Source organism: Rhipicephalus microplus, chromosome 5 (genome assembly GCF_043290135.1).
Source record: "Rhipicephalus microplus isolate Deutch F79 chromosome 5, USDA_Rmic, whole genome shotgun sequence".
NCBI classification, from domain to species: Eukaryota; Metazoa; Arthropoda; class Arachnida; order Ixodida; family Ixodidae; genus Rhipicephalus; species Rhipicephalus microplus.
In genome coordinates this window covers 29,040,544-29,059,786 of record NC_134704.1, presented here as the reverse complement: position 1 = coordinate 29,059,786, position 19,243 = coordinate 29,040,544, and the positions used below count along the sequence as shown (strand labels likewise).

The following is a 19,243-nucleotide window of genomic DNA, read 5'->3' as shown; positions in this document are numbered from 1 at the left end:
TCAAGTGGTTGCTCGAGACTTGTGCGTTATTGGCATCATTCTCTATTTCCTCCAACGTTGCAAACATTCCCGCAAAATTGCGCATACAGCCTATTCACTGAACAATCGTGGTCACATCTTGCACATCTCGCGGTCACTGCAGTTCGAGCTGGCAAGCATGTGTCAAAGCTCCTTTATTGTGGTCAAACAGGCTAAAAATGGGCAATGAGAATGTCAACTTACACTGAAGGCATATAACAGCAAAAAGAATTAATATATATTTGTTTTTTTTTCTCAAAGCCACAATTCGCGTGCGCACTTTTAGAAAGGGGGAACAAGGACAGAACACCCGCCACCTGAGTCACTCAAGTCAGTAACAGTCAATATCAGGATCTCGGGGCAAGGCTACAGAGGCCCCGCAGCTGCCGCTGCCTTGGCCACTGGGTCCTGCACGGCACACTGCTGCTGCTGTTGCTGCTGTTGTTGTTGCTGCTGCTGTTGTTGCTGCTGCTGCTGCTGTTGAGCTGCGGCTTCACCCAGAAGGTTGCGAATGTTGAGCCCTGGCTCAAGGTGGCAACAGAAGGCCTTGCCACACGTCGGACAGCCCGGTATGCACAGGGGCACTCTCTGTTGCTGTTGCTGCTCCTCGGAGCAGCCAGGCTGCTGCTGCTGCTGAGGTGGCTGCTGTTGAGGTGCTTGCTGCTGCGGCGGCCCTATCTGCAGGAGCTGTGGAGCATGGGTACGGCTGTGGCGCTCCAGCTGCACCTTCTGGCGGAAAGTCTTGCCGCACGGCGAGCAGTTGAAGGGCCTCTCACCCGTGTGCGTCCGCATGTGGCTCTCCAGGTGGGCCTTCTGGTTGAAGGACTTGCCACACGACGAGCAGACAAACATGCGCTCGCCAGTGTGGGTCTTGATGTGGCGCTCAATGTGCTCCTTGCGAGTGAAAGTCTTGCCACAGGCCGAGCAGCTGAAAGGTCGCTCCCCGGTGTGGATGCGCACGTGGCTCTCCAGGTGCACCTTCTGGCTGAAGCGCTTGCCGCAGTGCGGGCAGCAGAAGGGCCGCTCCCCTGTGTGGATGCGCATGTGGCGCCCAATGTGTTCTTTGCGCCGGAATGCCTTGCCGCACACGGTGCAGCTGAATGGGCGTTCACCGGTGTGGATGCGCAAGTGGTTCTCAAGGTGGGCCTTCTGGCAGAAGGTCTTTGCGCACGTCGGGCACGTGTAGGGCCGTTCCTTGGGTTTAGCTAGCGGCTCTATAGTACGTGCTGTCGCGCTCCATGGTGTACGCTCGCTCACTGCCATGTGGCCAGCCATGTGCGTGTCCAGCTGGGCCTTCTGGCTGAACACGAGACCACAAAAGGAGCAGCTCCAAAGCAGCTGGGTGGCACCAGCAGGCTCGGTGTGGCAACTTCGAATGTGGCACTGCAGTGCACTGACGTCCCCAAACGTCTCACCACACACGCCACAGCGTTGTGGAGAGGGCGGGGCCACCGTTGCCACGGTGACCACTCCTGGTGCTGGCTTGGGGGCCTCGAGGGGCTCGACCACCTCTTTCTTGTCGCAGACGGTGCAGTTGGAGCGGCCCTCAGCATGCAGGACCACGTGCTTGCAGAAGTCGTTGACGGAGGTGGTGGCAAAGGGGCAGAGTGGGCACCGGTGAGTGGTGGCTGCCGATGGGTCCACCATGGTGGCCGTGGCCGTCGTCGTGGCAATGGGTCCCTTGTGAAGACGCACCAGGGCCTTGGACTCCTTGGGTCCCTCTGCAAAAGGGGGAGGGACGCGCGTCAGGCGAGCCAGGGCGCCCCAGCCGAGGGAGCAGCGAGCGTGTTACTTGTGGGGCCGCGGTTAGTGGGGCTTGGCATGCAGGCGGGGGTCGGGGAGGGTGGGGAGGGGTATTTTTCCACTTTATGAGAGAGACGTAGAGAGGGCGCTTGGGTCTGTGTGCGTGTCTGCGTGGCAGGGGGGGCAGCACCCACCTGTGGGCGGGGCGTGGGTGCGCGCGTGGCGCTCCGCGTGCTCCCTCAGGCGGAAGGTGCGCTGGCACGTGGCGCAGCTAAAGGGGCGCTCTCCAGAATGTATGGTCAGGTGGTTGAGCAAGTGGGCCCGCTGGCCAAAGGGCTTGGCGCAGACAGAGCAGCAGAAGGGCCGTTCACCTGTGTGTGTCTTCATGTGGCGGCCGATGTGTTCCTTGCGCCGGAAGGCCTTGCCGCACACGTGGCAGCTGAAGGGCCGCTCGCCGGTGTGTATCCGCACGTGATTCTCTAAGTGTACCTTCTGACTAAACGACTTGCCGCACGTGGCGCAGCCGAAGTTACGCTCCCCCGTGTGCATCTTCAAGTGCCTCTCTACGTGCTCTTTGCGGCGGAATGCCTTGCCGCACGTGGGGCACACAAAGGGCCGCTTCTTGCCCCGGGGCCCCTCGGCGGTCGGGCAAGAGGACGACGAGCAAAGGGGGGGCTTACCCGGCCCGCCATAGCTAAACACCTCCGGTGGGGCGTGCGTGCGCATGTGCCCTTCCAAGTGCTCCTTATCGACGAATATCGCCCCACACACTGCACAGCTGAACAGCCGGCTGGCGTGGCTCTGCATGTGCTCGTCCAGCTCCTCCTTCAGAGCAAAAGCCTTGGCGCACACCCCGCAACCGTACAGGGTCACCGCCGTTTCCTTGCCGTCTGGGCACATGCCGCACGCCGCCGCCACCGCTGCTGCCGCCGCGGCTGCGGCGGCAGCCTGCTGCTGTTGCTGCTGCTGTTGTTGCTGCTGCTGCTGCGCAGCTGCCACTTGGTGGAGGGCCACGTGCTTGTTCATCTCGTCCATGTTGTCCGTGGCAAACGGGCACAGCGGGCAGCGTGGCTTCTCCTCTCCGCCTTCCGCCATGCCTGCAAAAAACCCACAATCAGACCTGAAACTCTTCCCCCTCCCCCCACAAGGCTGAATAGTGTTGAGCAAGTTCACGGCTAGCTACAATGCAAGCAATAGGAGGAATGCCGCTCTGTGCACTCCTATCTCTGGCTTTCATTGTGGCTGACCCTGCCAATGCTGACCCCATGGTGGCGGCATGCATGTCTGTGTGCTTGGGACAAATAAGAGGAGGACACTGACCGGTTGGTGATGGAGGTGGCTTTATTGCGCGCTTAGGTACAGGGTGGCACGAATGGTGGCGGGGCCGCTGCTGCTGCCGCCGTCGTTGGCTGGGGGGCGCACAGCGGTAGGAAGGGCGTCGTGGTCTTCTTGTGGCGATGCTGGGGCTGCTGCGTGGGCGGGCGGGCGTGCGTGCGCAGGTGGCGCTCGACGTGGGACTTCTGGCGGAAGGACTTGCCGCAGGCGGCGCAGTGGAAAGGGCGCTCACCTGTGTGCGTGCGCATGTGCCGGTGGATGTGCTCCTTCTGGCGGAAGGCCTTGCCGCAGGCGGCGCAGGCAAAAGGGCGCTCGCCCGTGTGGATGCGCACGTGGTTCTCCAGGTGGGCCTTCTGGGCAAACGCCTTGCCGCACGTCGGGCAGCAAAAGGGCCGCTCGCCCGTGTGCGTGCGCATGTGCCGCCCAATGTGCTCTTTGCGGCTGAAGCTCTTGCCGCAGACGGCGCATGCAAACGGCCGCTCGCCCGTGTGGATGCGCACGTGACGCGCCAGGTGCACCTTCTGCCGGAACGACTTGCCACACACGGCACAGGCAAAGGTGCGCTCGTCCGTGTGCGTCCGCATGTGCCGGTCAATGTGCTCCTTCCGGCCGAAGTGCTTGCCGCATGCGGAGCAGCCGAAGGGCCGCTCAGCCGGTGGGTGTGGGGTGCCAGCAGCAGCAACGGTGGTGGGGGGGTGGTGCTGCAGCGGGGCGGGGGGTGGCGGTCCCAGCAGCAGGCGCAGGCCCTCGGGGGGCCCCGGACAGGCCCGCAGGTGCGCCTCCAAGGCACCCCGCTGGGCAAAGGCCAGCCCGCACAGGCCACAGGCAGCGGCCCGCCCCGCCCCGCCGCAGTCGGGAGGGCAGAGCGGGCATCGGGTTGGGGGAACGCCTGCAGGTAACACAGCGGATAAGCGCCTCTAGAGCTCCTTGGCCGGGAAGAAGAGCGGCTTGGCCCCCTTGGGCGGCTGGTGGGTGCGTGCGTGGCGGTCGACGTGCGACTTCTGGCGGAAGGCCTTCCCGCACGTAGGGCAGGCAAAGGGCCGCTCGCCCGTGTGGGTGCGCATGTGCCGCTTGATGTACTCTTTCTGGCGAAATGCTTTGCCACAAGCAGAACACCGGAAAGGGCGCTCTCCCGTGTGGATGCGCACATGGTTCTCCAGGTGCACCTTCTGGGAGAAGGCCTTGCCGCAGGCCGTGCACAGGAAGGCCCGCTCCCCCGTGTGGATGCGCACGTGCCGCTCTATATGCTCCTTGCGACCAAACGCCTTGCCGCACGTGCTGCACACAAAGGGTCGCTCGCCCGTGTGGATGCGCACGTGGCTCTCCAGGTGCACCTTCTGGCTGAACCTCTTGCTACAGGTAAAACAGCAAAAAGGCCGCTCCCCCGTGTGGGTGCGCATGTGCCGCCCAATGTGCTCCTTCCGGCTGAAGCTCTTGCCGCACACAGAGCAGGCAAAGGGTCGCTCGCCCGTGTGGATGCGCACGTGGTTCTCCAGGTGGACCTTCTGGGCAAACGCCTTGCCGCACGTGGCGCAGCCAAACGGTCGCTCCCGGCCCTCGCGTGCCGCCCCCCGGCCGCCCCGACCCCCCGCTGCCGCTGTGGTCGTAGTAGTCGCCGCGCCGGTGGCCAGGACCCAGCCTCCGTGGCAGGCCCGCTGATGGGCCTCCAGCTGGGCCCGCTGTGGAAAGGCCGCCCCGCACGCCTGGCACGCCGCCACATGCGCACGCAGATGGCCCTGCAGGCCTCCACTGTCGGCGAAGGCCTCCCCGCACACGCAGCAGCTCAGCTTGCCCGTCGCCGCAGCCTCCGCCTTGGCCCCCAACAACTTGTCGCACATGGAGCAGTTGCCGCGGGCGTCCGTGTGCACGCACATGTGCTTGCAGAAGTCAGCCACCGACTCGGTGGCGAATGGGCACAGTGGGCAGCGGTGGCAGCTGCTGGGGCCGGCCTCCGCCATGCGCCCTGCAAGGCAAGCTCCCTTCACCAGGGGCGCCGGCGCCCGCCCTGGTGCGGTCGTGGTGTGCCTGCCTCCGCCAACCAACCAAGGAGAAGAAGGCGGCCGGTGTCGCCGGCGGACACATAACGCGCGCTGCTCCACCGCCACACGACAAAAACCAAGGAGGGAAAAGAAAACGTAACAAACAAGGAAGGGGGGGGATAGCTTTCTCTTTCTTTCTCGATTTCATCACGCGGGTGTCTCGCGATCGTCTGCTTGTGTGTGTGCGCATGCGGCCCACCCGAGGCAACCTCGCACCACCACCATCACCAAGGCACGCCACCACGGGCCACAAGGGAACCAAGCCCGCTCGGCGGGACACTTACCGGGTGTCGACGTGTCCGCTGCCTGGTGCTCCACGGCCACGGCCTCAGCAGTCCCCACCGAGCCGACGGTGCTGGTCACGGGTACCCTGCAGACAGTAAAGTTGCACGCTCAGGTACGGGACGCCAGACGCGATCACACGGAAAGACCTACCCGGAGCCGCCGTTCAACGACAGGCCTGCGATGGACGAGCCTTCTACCAGACGCTGCGTCGGCACCCTCAAAGCAAGACCTGCATACATCGAGACGTTCATCGGTCAACAAAATCACAGAACGCGCCACAAACGACGGAGAGATCACATCGCGTAATGGAACACACATCGGCAGCGGACGGTGTGCGCGACGCGCGACCGCCATTGGCGCCGACGGCATCACGTGACCACCAGCGGTCCAATCAGAAGCGCTGCCGACGGGAACAAAGTGAGGGAGAAGCTTCCATTGCCCGATCCCTCCCTGTCAAAGAGGCCGCTTCTTGTCAGATTCCGCGATCGAGCATTTCGCCAGCGCCGGAGTCACTTTAGTGTTGAATAACCTTCGAAATAAAACCGGAATGTCACGAAAACAACAGCGCAACACATCTCCCGCGAGCTAACCGCACGCAACAACAGCGCACACTGGCTGCCCGCGATAACTATAGACTCTCAAATTGGGTCAACAATTACGGCCTGTACAATGTGGCAGCCAGCGCAGAATAACCGGCCGCTCATACGAACGCCATGCTCAACGGTTTTTCCTTGTAGTCTGCTGGCGCATTAGGACACTCGCGTCAGAGTAGAAGCGGCGGGGGAGTATATGAGGCTCGTGCCGTGGCGCTGGAGCCAAGTTCGCAACGTAGGCCGGGCAAGGCTAGGCCAACCCAGAGTCGGCTCACCTCTAGCGATTTCTATCCAAACTCTTCCGTCGGCGGCGCGACATGAAGGAAACAAGTGGGCCGCTGCGGCCCATGGCAGACCCGGGCCGGCGGGCCGCAGCAGCGGTCGAGCCGCGGCCCGGTGGCACGCGTGGAGAGAGAAATAACATCAGTGACGCGCTTTCTTGCGAGGGAAGCGTTCATTGTGTCGGCGGCCCTCACTCACCGCCTCCATCGCACAGCACAGCTCGGCAAACGGGAAACAACAAACGGAGGAAAAAACACTTGGTGCACTCACTCATCGAGTTCGTAACCATCTTCTGGATTCATAACGAATCCCTGGACTTCTCGCCGTGGTTAACAACTTGCCGACGCGCCGAAACTTGCTGGAGAAGCGAAAGAAAAAGGCCTAATTGTCTCCCTCGCCCAACTTCAATGGCAACTTGGGGAAGCGTAGCCTCGCCCCAGACAATCCAAAATGTCCTCTCTCGCCGACCCCGCGGGGATTTCGCGGGGAGGGAGACCTAGCCTCGAACCAGACGAGCTTTCGCGAGAACTACTCGCCATTCAACATGGCGGCGTCCGTGTTGTCCGCGGTTTCTATTTCGCAGCGGGCGCCTGCTTTTCTACCCTGTGTACGGCGTAGCGCTCCAAGGCCAGTGGCGGCACTCTTCGCTCTCCAGTCAAAAGTTCGCTTCTATAGTGGTGACCGCTCGGCTTCCGGAAACCGTGAGTGCAGTGAATTACTTTTGTGCCTTTCGAAACCGCTGTATACTCTACACGCAGGTCTCACGGAGCGGCAAGCCAATGCGTACGATAAGTGGATCCTGGCTATTTACAAGAAGTATCCGAAGGGTCAGGTTCCAGACCTGGTTCCGTAAGATTATTTTTGATTTTTTGTTTTTACTGTTTTTAATTCACGTGTCATGCGTTTAAACTGTTCAATATAACTAATGGTTCGTGTGAATTTTATATTTTTTTTTACATTTGTTGTTACTTCTCATGCATCTATTTGTTGCGTTTTCTTTTTTTGCCCTGTATAATCCCACTCCTGCAATAGCCCTTTTACGGGGCTGCGGTATATAAAATAAGTAAATAAAAGACCGGTAGCACGCTTTCGGTTTCTAGTTCTCGTTTTATTTATGCGGATGTTCCTTCATTTCGCAGGGTTGCGGTCATCGAGAAGACGCGCAACAAGGCGCGCATCCATCTGAACCTGATCCTGGGTGCGTTTACGCTCATAGGTGCCTTTGCGGCTGCTACTTTGGGACGCCGGCAACGCGAGCGCGGAGAAAGCCTTACCCAGATGAACCTGGACTGGCACGAAAAGCAGAAAGGCTCGTAACTGGCAGGGAAATAGTTTTTATTTTCTCCTCCTCCCCGAGGCTCTATGTACACAGGGGTGGCGGTGCCCCGGGCAAATAAATACAGTTCGTTCTTCTTCCAACTTCTCTTATGTACAATGCAAGCAGCGCGGCGGACTAGCGTCGGGGCGGCGGCCCCCGTCAGAAGCGGTAGTCGGCGCCCTCCGCAGCAGGGGCAGGGCCGAACTGGAACTGGCCGCCCTGCGCGGACGGCGCGATGCGCGAGTCCTCCTCCTCGGTGCCGAAGTAGTGTTCGATCATCTCGAACGCCTTCTGGTAGATGTCGGCGTTCTCGTGCGACTGCAGGAACTCGATCTTGTCCAGGCCAAAGCACTCCTCCACGAGCACGGCGTACGGGTTGAGCCGCCCCTGCTGCGCGTCCTGGGCGCCCAGCCGCAGGATGTTGTCCAGTCCGTTCAGCGCCACCTGCACCACTTTCGGGTCGGCCGCCGTGAGCAGGTCGCACAGCGGCGCCACGCACTCCTGCTGGACAAGGAAGCGCACCTGGTCCGGAGAGCCGCCCGAAGTGGCGTTGGTGATGGCCCACGCGGCCTCCTTCTTGGTCTTCAGCTCGGCTCGAGCCAGCACGTCCACCAGCACGGGAAAGATGTTGGCGTCGATGACGGCCTGTATCTGCTGCCGGTTGCCGGCCGTGATGTTGGAGAGAGTCCAGCACGCCTCCTTGCGTATAGACTCCTTGGGGGACGAGAGCAGGTGCAGCAGGCAGGGCAGGGCGTTACTGTTGAGCACCACTTGAGTCTGCGCGTCGTCCCCGGTGACGATGTTGCCGACGGCCCGCAGCGCCGCCGACACTACGCCCTGGCTGGCGTGCATCAGGAGTTCCACGAGCCGCCTGCAAACGCCCGCGTCGATCACCGCCTGTATCTTGTCGTTGGGACCGTCGGAGAGGTAGGACAGCGCCCAACACGCGTCGGCCAGCACGTCGAAGTCGTTGACGTAGAGCAGGCGCGCCAAGAGGGGCAAGCACGGCTGCACCTGCTCGAACCGTGGCGGCGGGTTCTTTCCCCGGCACAAGTTGGAGAGCGCCCACACGGCGTTCCGCGTCATCGACGTGCGCGTGGACTTGCTGATGAGATGCAGCAGCGGCATCAGGATGCCCTGGTCGAGCACGTAGTCGCGGCACTCTGGCGAGTCGCCGGCGATGTTGCCCAACGCCCAGACGGCCTGCTCCTGCACGTCTTCGAACTCCGAGCCCAGGAGGCGCACGAACACGGGCACTGCGCCGGCTTCGACGACGCGCCGCGTCTGCAGCGACGTGCCGGAAGCGATGTTAGTCAGGGCCCAGGCTGCCTCGAACTGCAGGGTGCAGTGGTCGTCCCGCTGCAGGAACTCGACGAACCTCGGCACAATGCCTGTCTCGATGACCTCGTCGATGGGCGGGTTCGGCTCGCGCGACAGGAGTTTGCGGAAGCGCTGAGTGGCCTGCAGCTGAAGCTCGGGAACGTCGGCGTACAGCTGGGCCACCATCTCGGCCGTGACTCCTGCTCGCTCGGGTCCCGAGCCGCCATCTCCGTCCGATTCCGGGGCACCGAGGTTGCGTCTTTTGCACAGCTCACTCTCGCGCTTCAGCTTACGCAGCTGCACACCCTCTTCTTCCCTCCGCCGCCTCAGCTCTTGGGCGTCCAGTCCAGCGTTCTTGTAGCGCAGTCGGTGGCTGTTGCCGCTCCCTGCGTTGCCGCCGCTCGCCATCGTCGGGACCTGCACGAAACCAGTCGAACCTAAGAGACTCTGCGTAGGCTTAGCGCCCAACCGCGAGACGGGCTCCGGGATCGGCGATTGACTGGCACTCGCGTCGCGATCTCAGCCGCGAATACGAGCCTACGACTGCGGTCACCCCTTCGTACCTCTGTACTCGTTCTCAAATAACCCGATGTCTCCGCCGGTGTCGCCGCTAGGCCTTCAGAAAGTCTCCGTCGCAGCTAGCCTTGCCGCTCTGACAACGGCAGCTACGGAACAACGCGAACCACGCTACACCAACTCGCAAAGGTGTTGGCTCGCGGATTAGACATAGCGGTAAGTTACCCGAACAAAAATCGACGGTTTTCTTCAGAAACCACGAATGTGCAACACCGCATACCTTTATAATTTCCAGCACAACGCAGAAGATTCCTTCGAGCACCCACAATCTGAGCGCGTTGCATTGTGGGTGCGCATATCTCCGTATCTCTATCATTATTGCTGTAATTGTGACACTGCTAATAAAACTAAAAAAATACAATTTCAATTTTATGTACGTGAGCATTCTAAATGTCACGAGCGATACTTATTATACCGGTGAACAACACAAATATATATTTAATGTACGACCGTGCGGCTAAAGCAGGTGCCGATAAACTTGTATGAACATGGCGGCCTCCTCATCAGCCGGCGAGTCTGCTGTCCCATGTGACGATTTCATGGCATTCCAGGTATTGTTGAAAAACTCTGCAGCCACGTTCGTTCCATGTTTTCTAATGCGCAATTACCACATATTTGCAGGAAGTGCTACGCAAGTTTCGTCGTGTAGACGACACGATTATATATTCCTTAAACACGGCTTTGCCAACCGAGTCATTTGCCGCCGAGTGCGACCCCTCCGCGCTGTGCCAAAAGTTGTACAAAGAGCTGTTAAACGCTTACGTTCAGCGGGACAAGGCTATTAAGGGATGCCTGCAGCAGTCGAAAGACAAGCTGGACCATCTTCAAGAGCTACGCGCGGCAAAAGGTGACGACCCGGCCACATTAAAGGAACTACGGAAAGAGCAATCCAAGGTTGGTGCCTGCTCGAGGTCGAGGCCGCGCCGCTTGTGAACGTGCACTTCTCTTGCGCCTTTCAGATTCGTTTGCTTCGGAACGAGCTGAACGTCGAAGAAGTTGTCAAGGACCGTAGTTTTAAGGTGGGTGGAGCATGTGACCCAGCAATGGGGGAAAAAAAATATCACTGAACATTAGTTCTTAATTACAGATATTTTCTGTATTGTCGCCAATGACTTATCGGTGCACGTTCAAACACTAGTGCGACGTTAACTGAAGTGCATTATGACTTTATAAAAGCGCGAAAAAAGCGATCTACGTGGCTGCAGGCAAGGATACACGGAAAGATTAGTCTTGTAGAAAAAATATATATTTACTGTGAATGTGAGCAAATTATTCATAGGTACTTACATCCCTGTATTGCAATCTAGAACAAGCACCTCGTGTGGTCTACCGTGTCAAGTAAACACTTGCAAATGACTTCGACCATAAAATGGGCACCTGTTGAACACATCTAGACACACGTTTCAGTTCTTGCAGTGCAAGCAAAGTGCACGTAGTAAAGTGGTGCTATGGTCAAATTCTTTGGCTATTTCAAGAAAATTTCCCTATGTAGCATTGCCTCTATAGTTTTCATGACACACCACAGATAGAGCTTCTCATCACGTTTAAGATCGATTTACCAGCTGAAAAAAGCGCACACACAGCACTCTCGTCATGCTTGTATGCAAACATTGTGCATCAGTGACGTTAGTGCACTATGTTATCAAACTCATTTTGTTAAACTTTTCAATGATTACTTCCCATTGCTGCTTTGAATGGTGTGCCAATTGTGCACGCGAGGTTCCCGTTTGCGCAGGTTCTCTACTTGTTAGCACTCTAAGATGGCAACCACATGACACCAGTGAACGCTGTACAACCTAATACCATGTTACAATGCTGTCTGTGCAGGCGTTTCACGACCGGTGCCGGCTCTTCTACAGCCCACCAGAAGTTTGATACAAAGAAATGCCAGGTGCCCCCAGCTACTGCTACCACCGCTTTGTTTTGTAGATAAACCAGCAACACGAATTCTTTTTAAATCTTCCAGGCAGACTTGTGGCATCTTTATTCTTGCAGTGTGTCAGCACGACAGTAAAAGAGCAGGTAAGCCTGGCTGGCCAGCACCTTCTGTTGCGTTGCGGGCACCACTCTACTGTCGCTGGCGTGAAACCAGCTGCCGCCGGCACCACGCACGTAGGCAGTGTAGTGGCCGCCCGTCATCCTGCCAGCATGTTCCACAACTCCGTAGAGAATGTAGGTCGCTGGTGCCTTCATCTGGAAAGATGGCCGACAGAAGGTGGAACAATTAGTCAACACCTGACGTAGCAGTTACAGAATAAATTTTGAACAATGTGTGATTTGCTCTCATGGAATATTTTGCAGCCTCTCTCAATGGAAGCCACTAAATGGTCTCCAGCAATTAGCACTGAACATTGCACTATTCACACAAATGCAAACCGTGCACAGGATCTGCCCAGTCTTTCCTCGTACAGCCTGTGTTCTTATGCACAATCATGCGAGTTGAATCCATTCTATCAGCTGACTTTTTCTATATTAACACATAATGTCAGTAATTACGAGGAACCAGACATGCAAGAAGTGGTTATCATGATTGAGTTCACTTTTACTGACCATGCATATGAACTGCTTTGAAGTTCAGCTTGGATTGTGTAACACCACATATAGTACATATCTATGCCATTTATGATAGCATCACATTTGCATTTAAATGAAAGAATACTGCAACATAAATCTCCAATGTGACAGCTATAGACCTCAGCAGCTAGTGAAGTTTTGATTTAGTGCACTGTCAACAGCAAAAGTTTGCAGGATGTGCAGCGCGTGGCAGATTGGCGGAAAACTGCATTGCTGCGCTGCCTACTGTGCCGCGGTGTGGTGTTGAGGCTACCGCATGCAGCCTTGGTGATTAGCGACGGTGTGTTTACACCAGGTGCGTAGCCAGAAATTTTTTCGGAGGGGGGGGGGCACAACTTGCAAACTTTTGCTGTTGACGGCACACATTTGAACACGGACCGTGTTCCTTTTTATATTGGTACAAATTGCAGGTACCAATATGATAAAGATGAATGGGTGCAATGACTGGGCACTTTTGCATGCATAACATGACAACATGGGAGAAATGCAGTGGTGAACACACGTTTGTGTTGTCCTATGAAGATCGTCTCCTGACAGCCGCTCTTATGCTAGGTAGTAATATGCTTGAGGAAATGTGCTCGTATCCTGCACGTTTTCTTTCATGAAACAAGAGAAGTGTTTGGCTCTGTCTGTCTCTCTCTCTCTCTCTGTCTGTGTGTGTGTGTGTGTGTGTGTGTGTGTGTGTGTGTGTGTGTGTGTGTGTGTGTGTGTGTGTGTGTGTGTGTGTGCGCGCGCGCGCATGTGTGCGTGCGTGTTCTCAAACAGTTTCACAAGCAAAAGTTTCTGTCTCACTACAAGAGTGAACTGAATTCACAAGCACGGGCCAAGTGTCCAAAAAGCTTTGTTCAATAGATGCACCTACGGAAAGTTGCAGGCAACAAAGGTAGGATCGTTTTTCACCTCCAATATAATTAAACCTCTCACGAAAACACTTCAGCAATGCAACAAGAACATTTGGATTACTTTTGGCTATTCCGCATTATTTGGGGCACAGCAGCCGGCACTAGCAAACATAAAAAAAACTGTGAAAATGCCACACCAAGACCTTCGAAAAAACCGAGTAGCCCCAAGGAAAAGGGCATCACGTGGCAATCTTGATACGGAATATATAGTACCCAAAACGCACTGTGCACATGTTCAGGGGGCGCGAGCATGGAGGATAGAAGTAATAGTGGGGAGGCAAGTGCCAGAAAAGGTTCCCTAGCTGAGGCTAGTCAATACCACCACGTCATGCTTTTCTTCCATTCTGTCACCCTTAGCAACTACCGTAGCACCGGCTGAGCCAACCTTCATAGCAAATAGCAGCCTTCATAAAACCATAACCGTTGCAATCAAATCAAAAAGACTGTTTCAGCCACATTCTGGGGCGCAGGGCTTGAAAGCTGTAGCACCTTGTGGTGAAATTCGGGTGCCTTGCCGCAGTACAGCGCTGTAAAAGAGTTTGGTGCAGGATGACACATGCAAAGGAGTATGGTGCCAGTGGCACAGCCACTGTAGCACCAAAGTAAACGTCTTCATAAATTTCATGTTGAACCGAGATGCACGCGAGCAATTGTTGATCCTGTCACAAAACAGTTCAACAAGGAGCCCATTCAAACACTACTAATGGGTGCATCGGAGAATTTTGCGGAAGTGGCTGCATGAACTGTGTGTTATTGATGGTGGTAATGCCCTTCCCAATGGGCAATCTACAGGCATAGGTCTGATCAGACCTATAAAGACTAAATAAAAACCAAAACCAAGTTCAGTAAAAAAACAAACTTTTTTTCTTTTTTAAATGCCCAGTGTTGCGTACTAGATGACCATCTTCTTCAAAGTGAACCAACGCGCAACAAAGGACTTCGTTGTAAGTATGGCTTCAATGCTAGTCCAAAATAGAACAGTAGGACTCTTTAATCCTGATGCAAATTTATTCAATTGAGATTCTTATTAATCACAAAATAATATAGTGTTGGTTACAGCAAAAAGCTGCAGCTTGCGAGTGTTTCAAACAATGTATTTGTCCACTGAACACATTTTATCAGACTAGGAAGAAAGAAAAAAAGGAGGCTTCATGCTCACCTCTACGTCTCTGCAACAAAACGGTGTCAGGTCAAGTTCCATGGGAAACGGCACGTGCTTCTGCACCTTCCGCAATGTGGCACCCTGCTGGAAGCGCTTGAGGTGCAGCGTCAGAACTCTGGGAGCCTCGAACACACGCAGCTGCAGGCTTGCTGCTGCACGTGCCGACTTGCAGCCCTCGCAGCGTAGACTGTTGGCCCCTGTGCAATGTACAAGGCACGCATGCACCTCGGTTTCCAAGAACGCCCAAGCAGAAGGTCAACCTGTGCCTCAGATTTTATGCAACTTACACATCTTGAATTCTGCCCCCATCAGAATGTCTGATTATTGCGGAGACAAATAAAATGTGAAGCTTGTGCTCGGTAAATAATGTCGCAGCCAATATAACAATGTAGCAAGAGAAATGAGTCTTGTAGAAACTAAGAAGAGAGATCTGACTGTCCTTCTCCAGACGTCACAGATACATAGATGAAGTAAACAAAAATCAAGCTCCCACTTATTTCACAGTCCCTCGACTTTGTAGTACAGTAAAACTTCATCATAATGAAGTTGCATTTGACGCCAAGATGAAATTGTTATACTGATGTTCAAGTGTATATTCATGCTTTTGTAGCCTACCAGCAAGCAGTTCTGGTGCTGTGAAGCTTCGCAAGCAGGCCTCCAACGATCCCTCGGCTGGGCCCTTGGTGGCTGCTGGCTCGTGCAGGTGGAGGTTTGACATCTGTGCCGTCAGCTGTTCCTCGCCAGGTGACCCACCGTTGTCTTCCTCGTCGGCCTCCGTTGGGTCAATGCCTCCCCCGCTCAAGGCCTCTCGATTGGGGGTCTTGGCCACTGCGCTGCTACCGCCCTCCAGGGCTTTCCTGCGAGCCCCTCTAGTACGCGGTGTGCTATGTGCGCCCGAACTTCCCCGGGGTGGCTTCTCCTCAGGGATGGGCAAGGACAGGTCCTGGAAAGGTTCTTCCCTGTGAGACACCTGCAAAGTGAACCGAAAGTGTGGTGCCTTAGTAAGATTACGATGGCATTCCTTGTCTATATAATAGATGAGTGTGACTAAGCTCACAGAAGGCATAAGGCCTCTTCATTTTCACTAATCGACCCGGTTCTGTGCGTGCTGTGGTCCCTATGAGAAACGAAGAAAGGAGACTCTGACCCGATCGTCTGGCTACTTCGAAGGTCAAAGAAACAACTAATCAAGCCGGCGCCCCATGGCTTGTGCCTGCCACCACTTCTTCCTCCTTTATTTGCAACACATTCCCGCAGCTCCCAAACTCGTGGCAATGTTCAGGTGCAAAGCTGCAGAAGTTGAAAATGTGGGGTTGTTAGATGGCGTCGATGGAGCACTTTGGAGATACGGTGACGCTTAGGGAGGCAGTGGCTTGTCTTGCGGGGGAAGTCATCCAAGCTCGCTATGATGTCCATTAAACTTGGTCACGTTAGCTATCTTCATGTTAAACTGGGGACCTTGGCACTTCTTGCATCGCTTGTAGTAAAAAGAGTCTGATCTTGGCCTACTTCCGAGAACTCGGGAGGTTTCCCGATAACTTGCGCACTTCTTGGGAGTGATGTTTATCCTCTGCTCCTGATGTCGTACCTGATGCTTCTGTAGGTGCTGCGCGGTCATTTGCTGCTCATATACTTGAGTGGTCACGTAGTCGTAAGGCCCGTCCAAAGCGTCACAGCCTGGGGCGATGAAGATGCGAGAGAAGCTGTGAGGGTGGTCGACGGTGAAGTCGCGGCTTGGTAAGCGAGAGGAGTCAAGAAGCCAGTCGAAGGCGGAGTTGCGGTCTGCTCCGACGTTCAGGCGAGAGGATTCAGGAGGCCAATCGAATGCGAAATCACGGCCTGCAATGTGGATGCGAGAGGGGCGGAGAGGCCGGTCAAAAGCGAAGCGGCGGCCCATTGCTACATCGATGTCAAAGGGGTCGAGATGCCGGTCGAAGGCGAAGTTGCGGCCTGCTCCAACGTTGAAGCGAGAGGAGTTGAGAGGCCGCACGAAGACAAAATTGCTGCCTGCTTTGATGTCAATTGATTCATTGATATGTGGAGTTTAACGTCCCAAAACCAGCTTCCACGTCGAGGCGAGAGGGGTCGAAAAGCTGATCGACGACGAAGTTGCAGCCTGCTTCGACGTCGAGGAGAGAGGTCAAAATGCTGACCGAAGACGACGTCTCGGCGGGCGACGATGTGTAGGTGAGAAGCTTACCGAGTTGGGTGGATGTGACTGCGACAGATATGGGCGCGGTTCGGGATCGCGGTTTGACTGCGTGACGAAGTTTTGCTTTGGCGCAGATGACTCTATCCTCGAACTCGCTGGCTGTGGTTAGCTCCGCTAACAACTCCTCGAAATGAAGCGCAGCCTGGATGTCCTTGTTCAAGTCCATGAGTTTGGCGTCCTTTGCGACGATGAGTGCGAATACATCTTCGAGCTTCTCTATAGGGGTTGATGAATCTTCCAGCAGAGCATCAAGCGTTGAGAGATGTCGCGTGATGGCTTTTCGGACGAAGCAGCGCGTGGTGATGAGTTGATCCATGGGCGAGAGTCAAGGTCCAGACGACCGGGTGGATTTTGGCACCAGAACGAAGTGTGCGAAACGAAGAAAGGAGACCTGGGCCCAATCGTCTGGCTACGCTGAAGGTCCAAAGAACAACTGAGCAAGCCAGTGAGTGCCCTTTGGCTTGTGCCGGCCACCCCTTCTTTTTCCTTTATTTGCAACAGTCACATCATTCTCACAAACTACTTAATCTCATCTGCCGACCTAATTTTCTGCCCCACCTCATGAGCTCTGCTTCTCATAGAATTCATTCTGTTACTCTTAATGACCAGCGGTTATCTTCCCTTTGCGATGCATGCTCTGCCCATGCTCATTTCTTTTTTCAAGTCCAGAAAAATAAGCACATGCAGATCAAAGATGAACGCCAGTTGACATATGTAGTCTTGAAGACTACTTTTCGATTCTCATTCATCAGCACATCACTTCTGGTTAACAAGAGCAGAGCAATCTTAATTCACACTAAACTGGAAATTCCAATTGGGGAACTATTGTCGTTAGTCAAATGATCAGACACTTTATTAGAAGTTTGACCATCCTAGAACACAGCCAGTTTCTCTCTTCTCATTTTCAACACCAACAACTTAGTCAATGTGATACTGCAATCTTCACTTTCATTTTTATATTTTGGCCATGATGGCTGAATAAAAGTCACTAGAACTTGCTATAGTGTCAGACTTTCTTGGCACAGCCCATAATATTTACCAGTAGAGAATAATATACACCAAAGAACATGTCAAAATCCATGTCATTGTAGGGAACATCAAGGCTGCATTGCTACCAGTCTTTTTAGGCTTCGCAAGTCTTTTTGCCACAAAATTGGTCTTACTGATATTGCGTGAGAACATTTAGGTGAAATCATTTCTTTTAAGCATGTGCGAATATTCAAACTCGCTTCGACACAAATTTGGATTACTTGAAATTTCGAAGCATTTGAAATGAACGAGTACGGATACAATAAACCGCTTGTAACTCCCCAGTAAAGATGGTACACTGCAGCGTAGAGTGTTATGCCGCAAAAACACCTTTTCAGAAAAAAAAAAAAATATATGCACTGCCGCAAAGCCCCCTCCTTCAAGGTTAAATCAACACACGTATTACCCTTACATCACTTCTTCATTTATTGAGTTTCAAGCTTGTTATTCGGGCTTAATGACCGAAGTATAGTAAATAAAACAACGTAATGTATTTTACTGGTCAGCATTTGCACAGCCCCTTGATAAAAAAGAAGGTGCGGCCAATTGCGTCACATCAGTATCAGTGGGCGAGCGCGTCGTCGCTGAGTTGACAGTTGTGGCCGCTTTTTTTGTTCAGAGCACTGAAACTCCACCGATCAAAGCGGACGACACTTACTGGTACTATTCCTTACATACATTTAATTAAAAAAAAACTTACTGGTACAATGTGATTGCGTGAAGATTTGTGCGCACCTGTGTGCTTTCTCGTGATTTTTCGTATGTGATTGTGTGTGGGGGGTAGCTTGCCTCATGTTTCCTGTGCTTGAGTACTATTCTTTGGTTCGCGCATGTGTGGCAGATAGCTTTTTCAGTGATGTGACGCCGCGAAGCTGTTGTGTGCCACTGAGCAGCTCGAATGCGAAAAAAGACACTACTGTGAACTATAACGTATTCCCCTGCAATCTACAGAGCCCAGAAGCTTAACGGAATGAGTCTTATTATTATTTGTAACAGAGCACTTATTTTTGTCACAAACGAGCGCTAAATTGGACGCGCACCGCCACCTCCAGAAGAAGGCATCAAATCACCCTGCCAACCGCTGCCTTCACGGGCGTGCACCACGAAACAAGAAAAGTATATAAAGAGGCACCCAGGGCACGCCCTTTCTCTCTACACACACGACCGCCCGCGCAGATCGAGAAAAATCAAGACATCAAAGTGGGGCCTCTTTTGGAGGCGACCATTTTCGCATACGAACTGGCGAGATGAAACTCTTTCCCCTGGCTGTCACCGTGGTACGTGCTGCACGCCGTACAATTCCTTGAAACGTTCACAACACAGGGACGGATATAAACTAAATAGAACAGGTAGCGAACTCGGCCAAGAAGTTATATTGTTCGAGCGATTCGAGTGAGTCCTATAGTGCGATCAGTTGATTTTTGAGAATTGAGTGATGCCGCCGTGGGAGTATTGTTCTGAAAAGCGTCGCCAAGACAACGCTTAGCGCTGGAGTTGGTTTTAGTGTTTCCTTGAAGAGGAATATTCGAGGAACATTTGAAGGATTGTAAAGTACACATGCTCGGTGGTTTACAATGCTTGGGATTGCATTTGTAGCACGGAAAGTTTGGGCCTGTTGTTTTAAATGCTCTCAGTGATTTTGTGAGTTGTAATTGTTCCCTGTCGAGTGTGCAAGTTTGTGTGACGTTTGTACTGCCATTGCTGAGAATACATTTTATTTGTGTTGTAAACTCTTTGTTATAACTCGGTTTTTTAACCACAACTGGCATCACTGGTGCACTAAAAGGACCTACATTTAAATTGTGTGTGCTTTCGCGGTGCATTTCGGTTGGCTGGTACGGCAGCCCTTGGAATC

At 54.2% G+C, this 19,243-nt stretch overlaps 5 protein-coding genes across 9 annotated transcripts in view; 2 read left to right on the top strand and 3 right to left on the bottom strand.

Moving 5' to 3' along the window:
- Positions 1 to 156: 156 nt before the first annotated feature.
- On the bottom strand, positions 157 to 6,728 carry LOC119174816 (uncharacterized). Its single transcript, XM_075894297.1, has 7 exons — positions 6,566 to 6,728; positions 5,571 to 5,649; positions 5,420 to 5,505; positions 4,016 to 5,059; positions 3,116 to 3,985; positions 1,956 to 2,858; positions 157 to 1,739 (listed from the first exon to the last, which is right to left on the bottom strand). Exons 1-7 carry the CDS (start codon positions 6,582 to 6,584, stop codon positions 385 to 387), a joined length of 4,356 nt encoding a protein of 1,451 aa, XP_075750412.1. The 5' UTR covers positions 6,585 to 6,728; the 3' UTR covers positions 157 to 384.
- Positions 6,700 to 7,714, top strand: LOC119174821 (UPF0389 protein CG9231). Its single transcript, XM_037425914.2, has 3 exons — positions 6,700 to 6,996; positions 7,054 to 7,144; positions 7,435 to 7,714. Exons 1-3 carry the CDS (start codon positions 6,840 to 6,842, stop codon positions 7,610 to 7,612), a joined length of 426 nt encoding a protein of 141 aa, XP_037281811.2. The 5' UTR covers positions 6,700 to 6,839; the 3' UTR covers positions 7,613 to 7,714.
- On the bottom strand, positions 7,614 to 9,862 carry Kap-alpha1 (karyopherin alpha1). 2 transcript variants are annotated; one of them, XM_075895079.1, is made up of 2 exons: positions 9,730 to 9,862; positions 7,614 to 9,350 (listed from the first exon to the last, which is right to left on the bottom strand). In XM_075895079.1, exons 1-2 carry the CDS (start codon positions 9,823 to 9,825, stop codon positions 7,773 to 7,775), a joined length of 1,674 nt encoding a protein of 557 aa, XP_075751194.1. In that variant the 5' UTR covers positions 9,826 to 9,862; the 3' UTR covers positions 7,614 to 7,772. The 2 variants fall into 2 exon arrangements, with proteins under 2 accessions (XP_075751194.1, XP_037281801.1); XM_037425904.2 differs by lacking the exon at positions 9,730 to 9,862 and adding an exon at positions 9,497 to 9,685.
- A 40-nt stretch (positions 9,863 to 9,902) lies between these two features.
- On the top strand, positions 9,903 to 11,641 carry Ccdc58 (Coiled-coil domain-containing 58). 3 transcript variants are annotated; one of them, XM_075895082.1, is made up of 5 exons: positions 9,903 to 10,060; positions 10,131 to 10,403; positions 10,469 to 10,528; positions 11,337 to 11,400; positions 11,505 to 11,641. In XM_075895082.1, the coding sequence occupies exons 1-4, from the start codon at positions 9,992 to 9,994 to the stop codon at positions 11,382 to 11,384; spliced, it is 450 nt and encodes a 149-aa protein (XP_075751197.1). In that variant the 5' UTR covers positions 9,903 to 9,991; the 3' UTR covers positions 11,385 to 11,400; positions 11,505 to 11,641. The 3 variants fall into 3 exon arrangements, with proteins under 3 accessions (XP_075751197.1, XP_075751195.1, XP_037281812.1); XM_075895080.1 differs by having other exon boundaries at positions 11,476 to 11,512; XM_037425915.2 differs by lacking the exon at positions 11,505 to 11,641 and having other exon boundaries at positions 11,337 to 11,472.
- Positions 11,457 to 19,243, bottom strand: part of LOC119174823 (ubiquitin carboxyl-terminal hydrolase 45) — a 27,612-nt gene continuing 19,825 nt past the window's right edge. For both annotated transcript variants that reach the window (XM_075895077.1, XM_075895078.1), the window contains exons 10-12: positions 14,763 to 15,117; positions 14,145 to 14,344; positions 11,457 to 11,702 (exon numbers count right to left, since the gene is read on the bottom strand). In XM_075895077.1, coding sequence (XP_075751192.1) covers positions 11,493 to 11,702; positions 14,145 to 14,344; positions 14,763 to 15,117 — 765 coding nt within the window. In that variant the 3' untranslated portion in view covers positions 11,457 to 11,492. The remainder of the gene's footprint in view (positions 11,703 to 14,144; positions 14,345 to 14,762; positions 15,118 to 19,243) is intronic.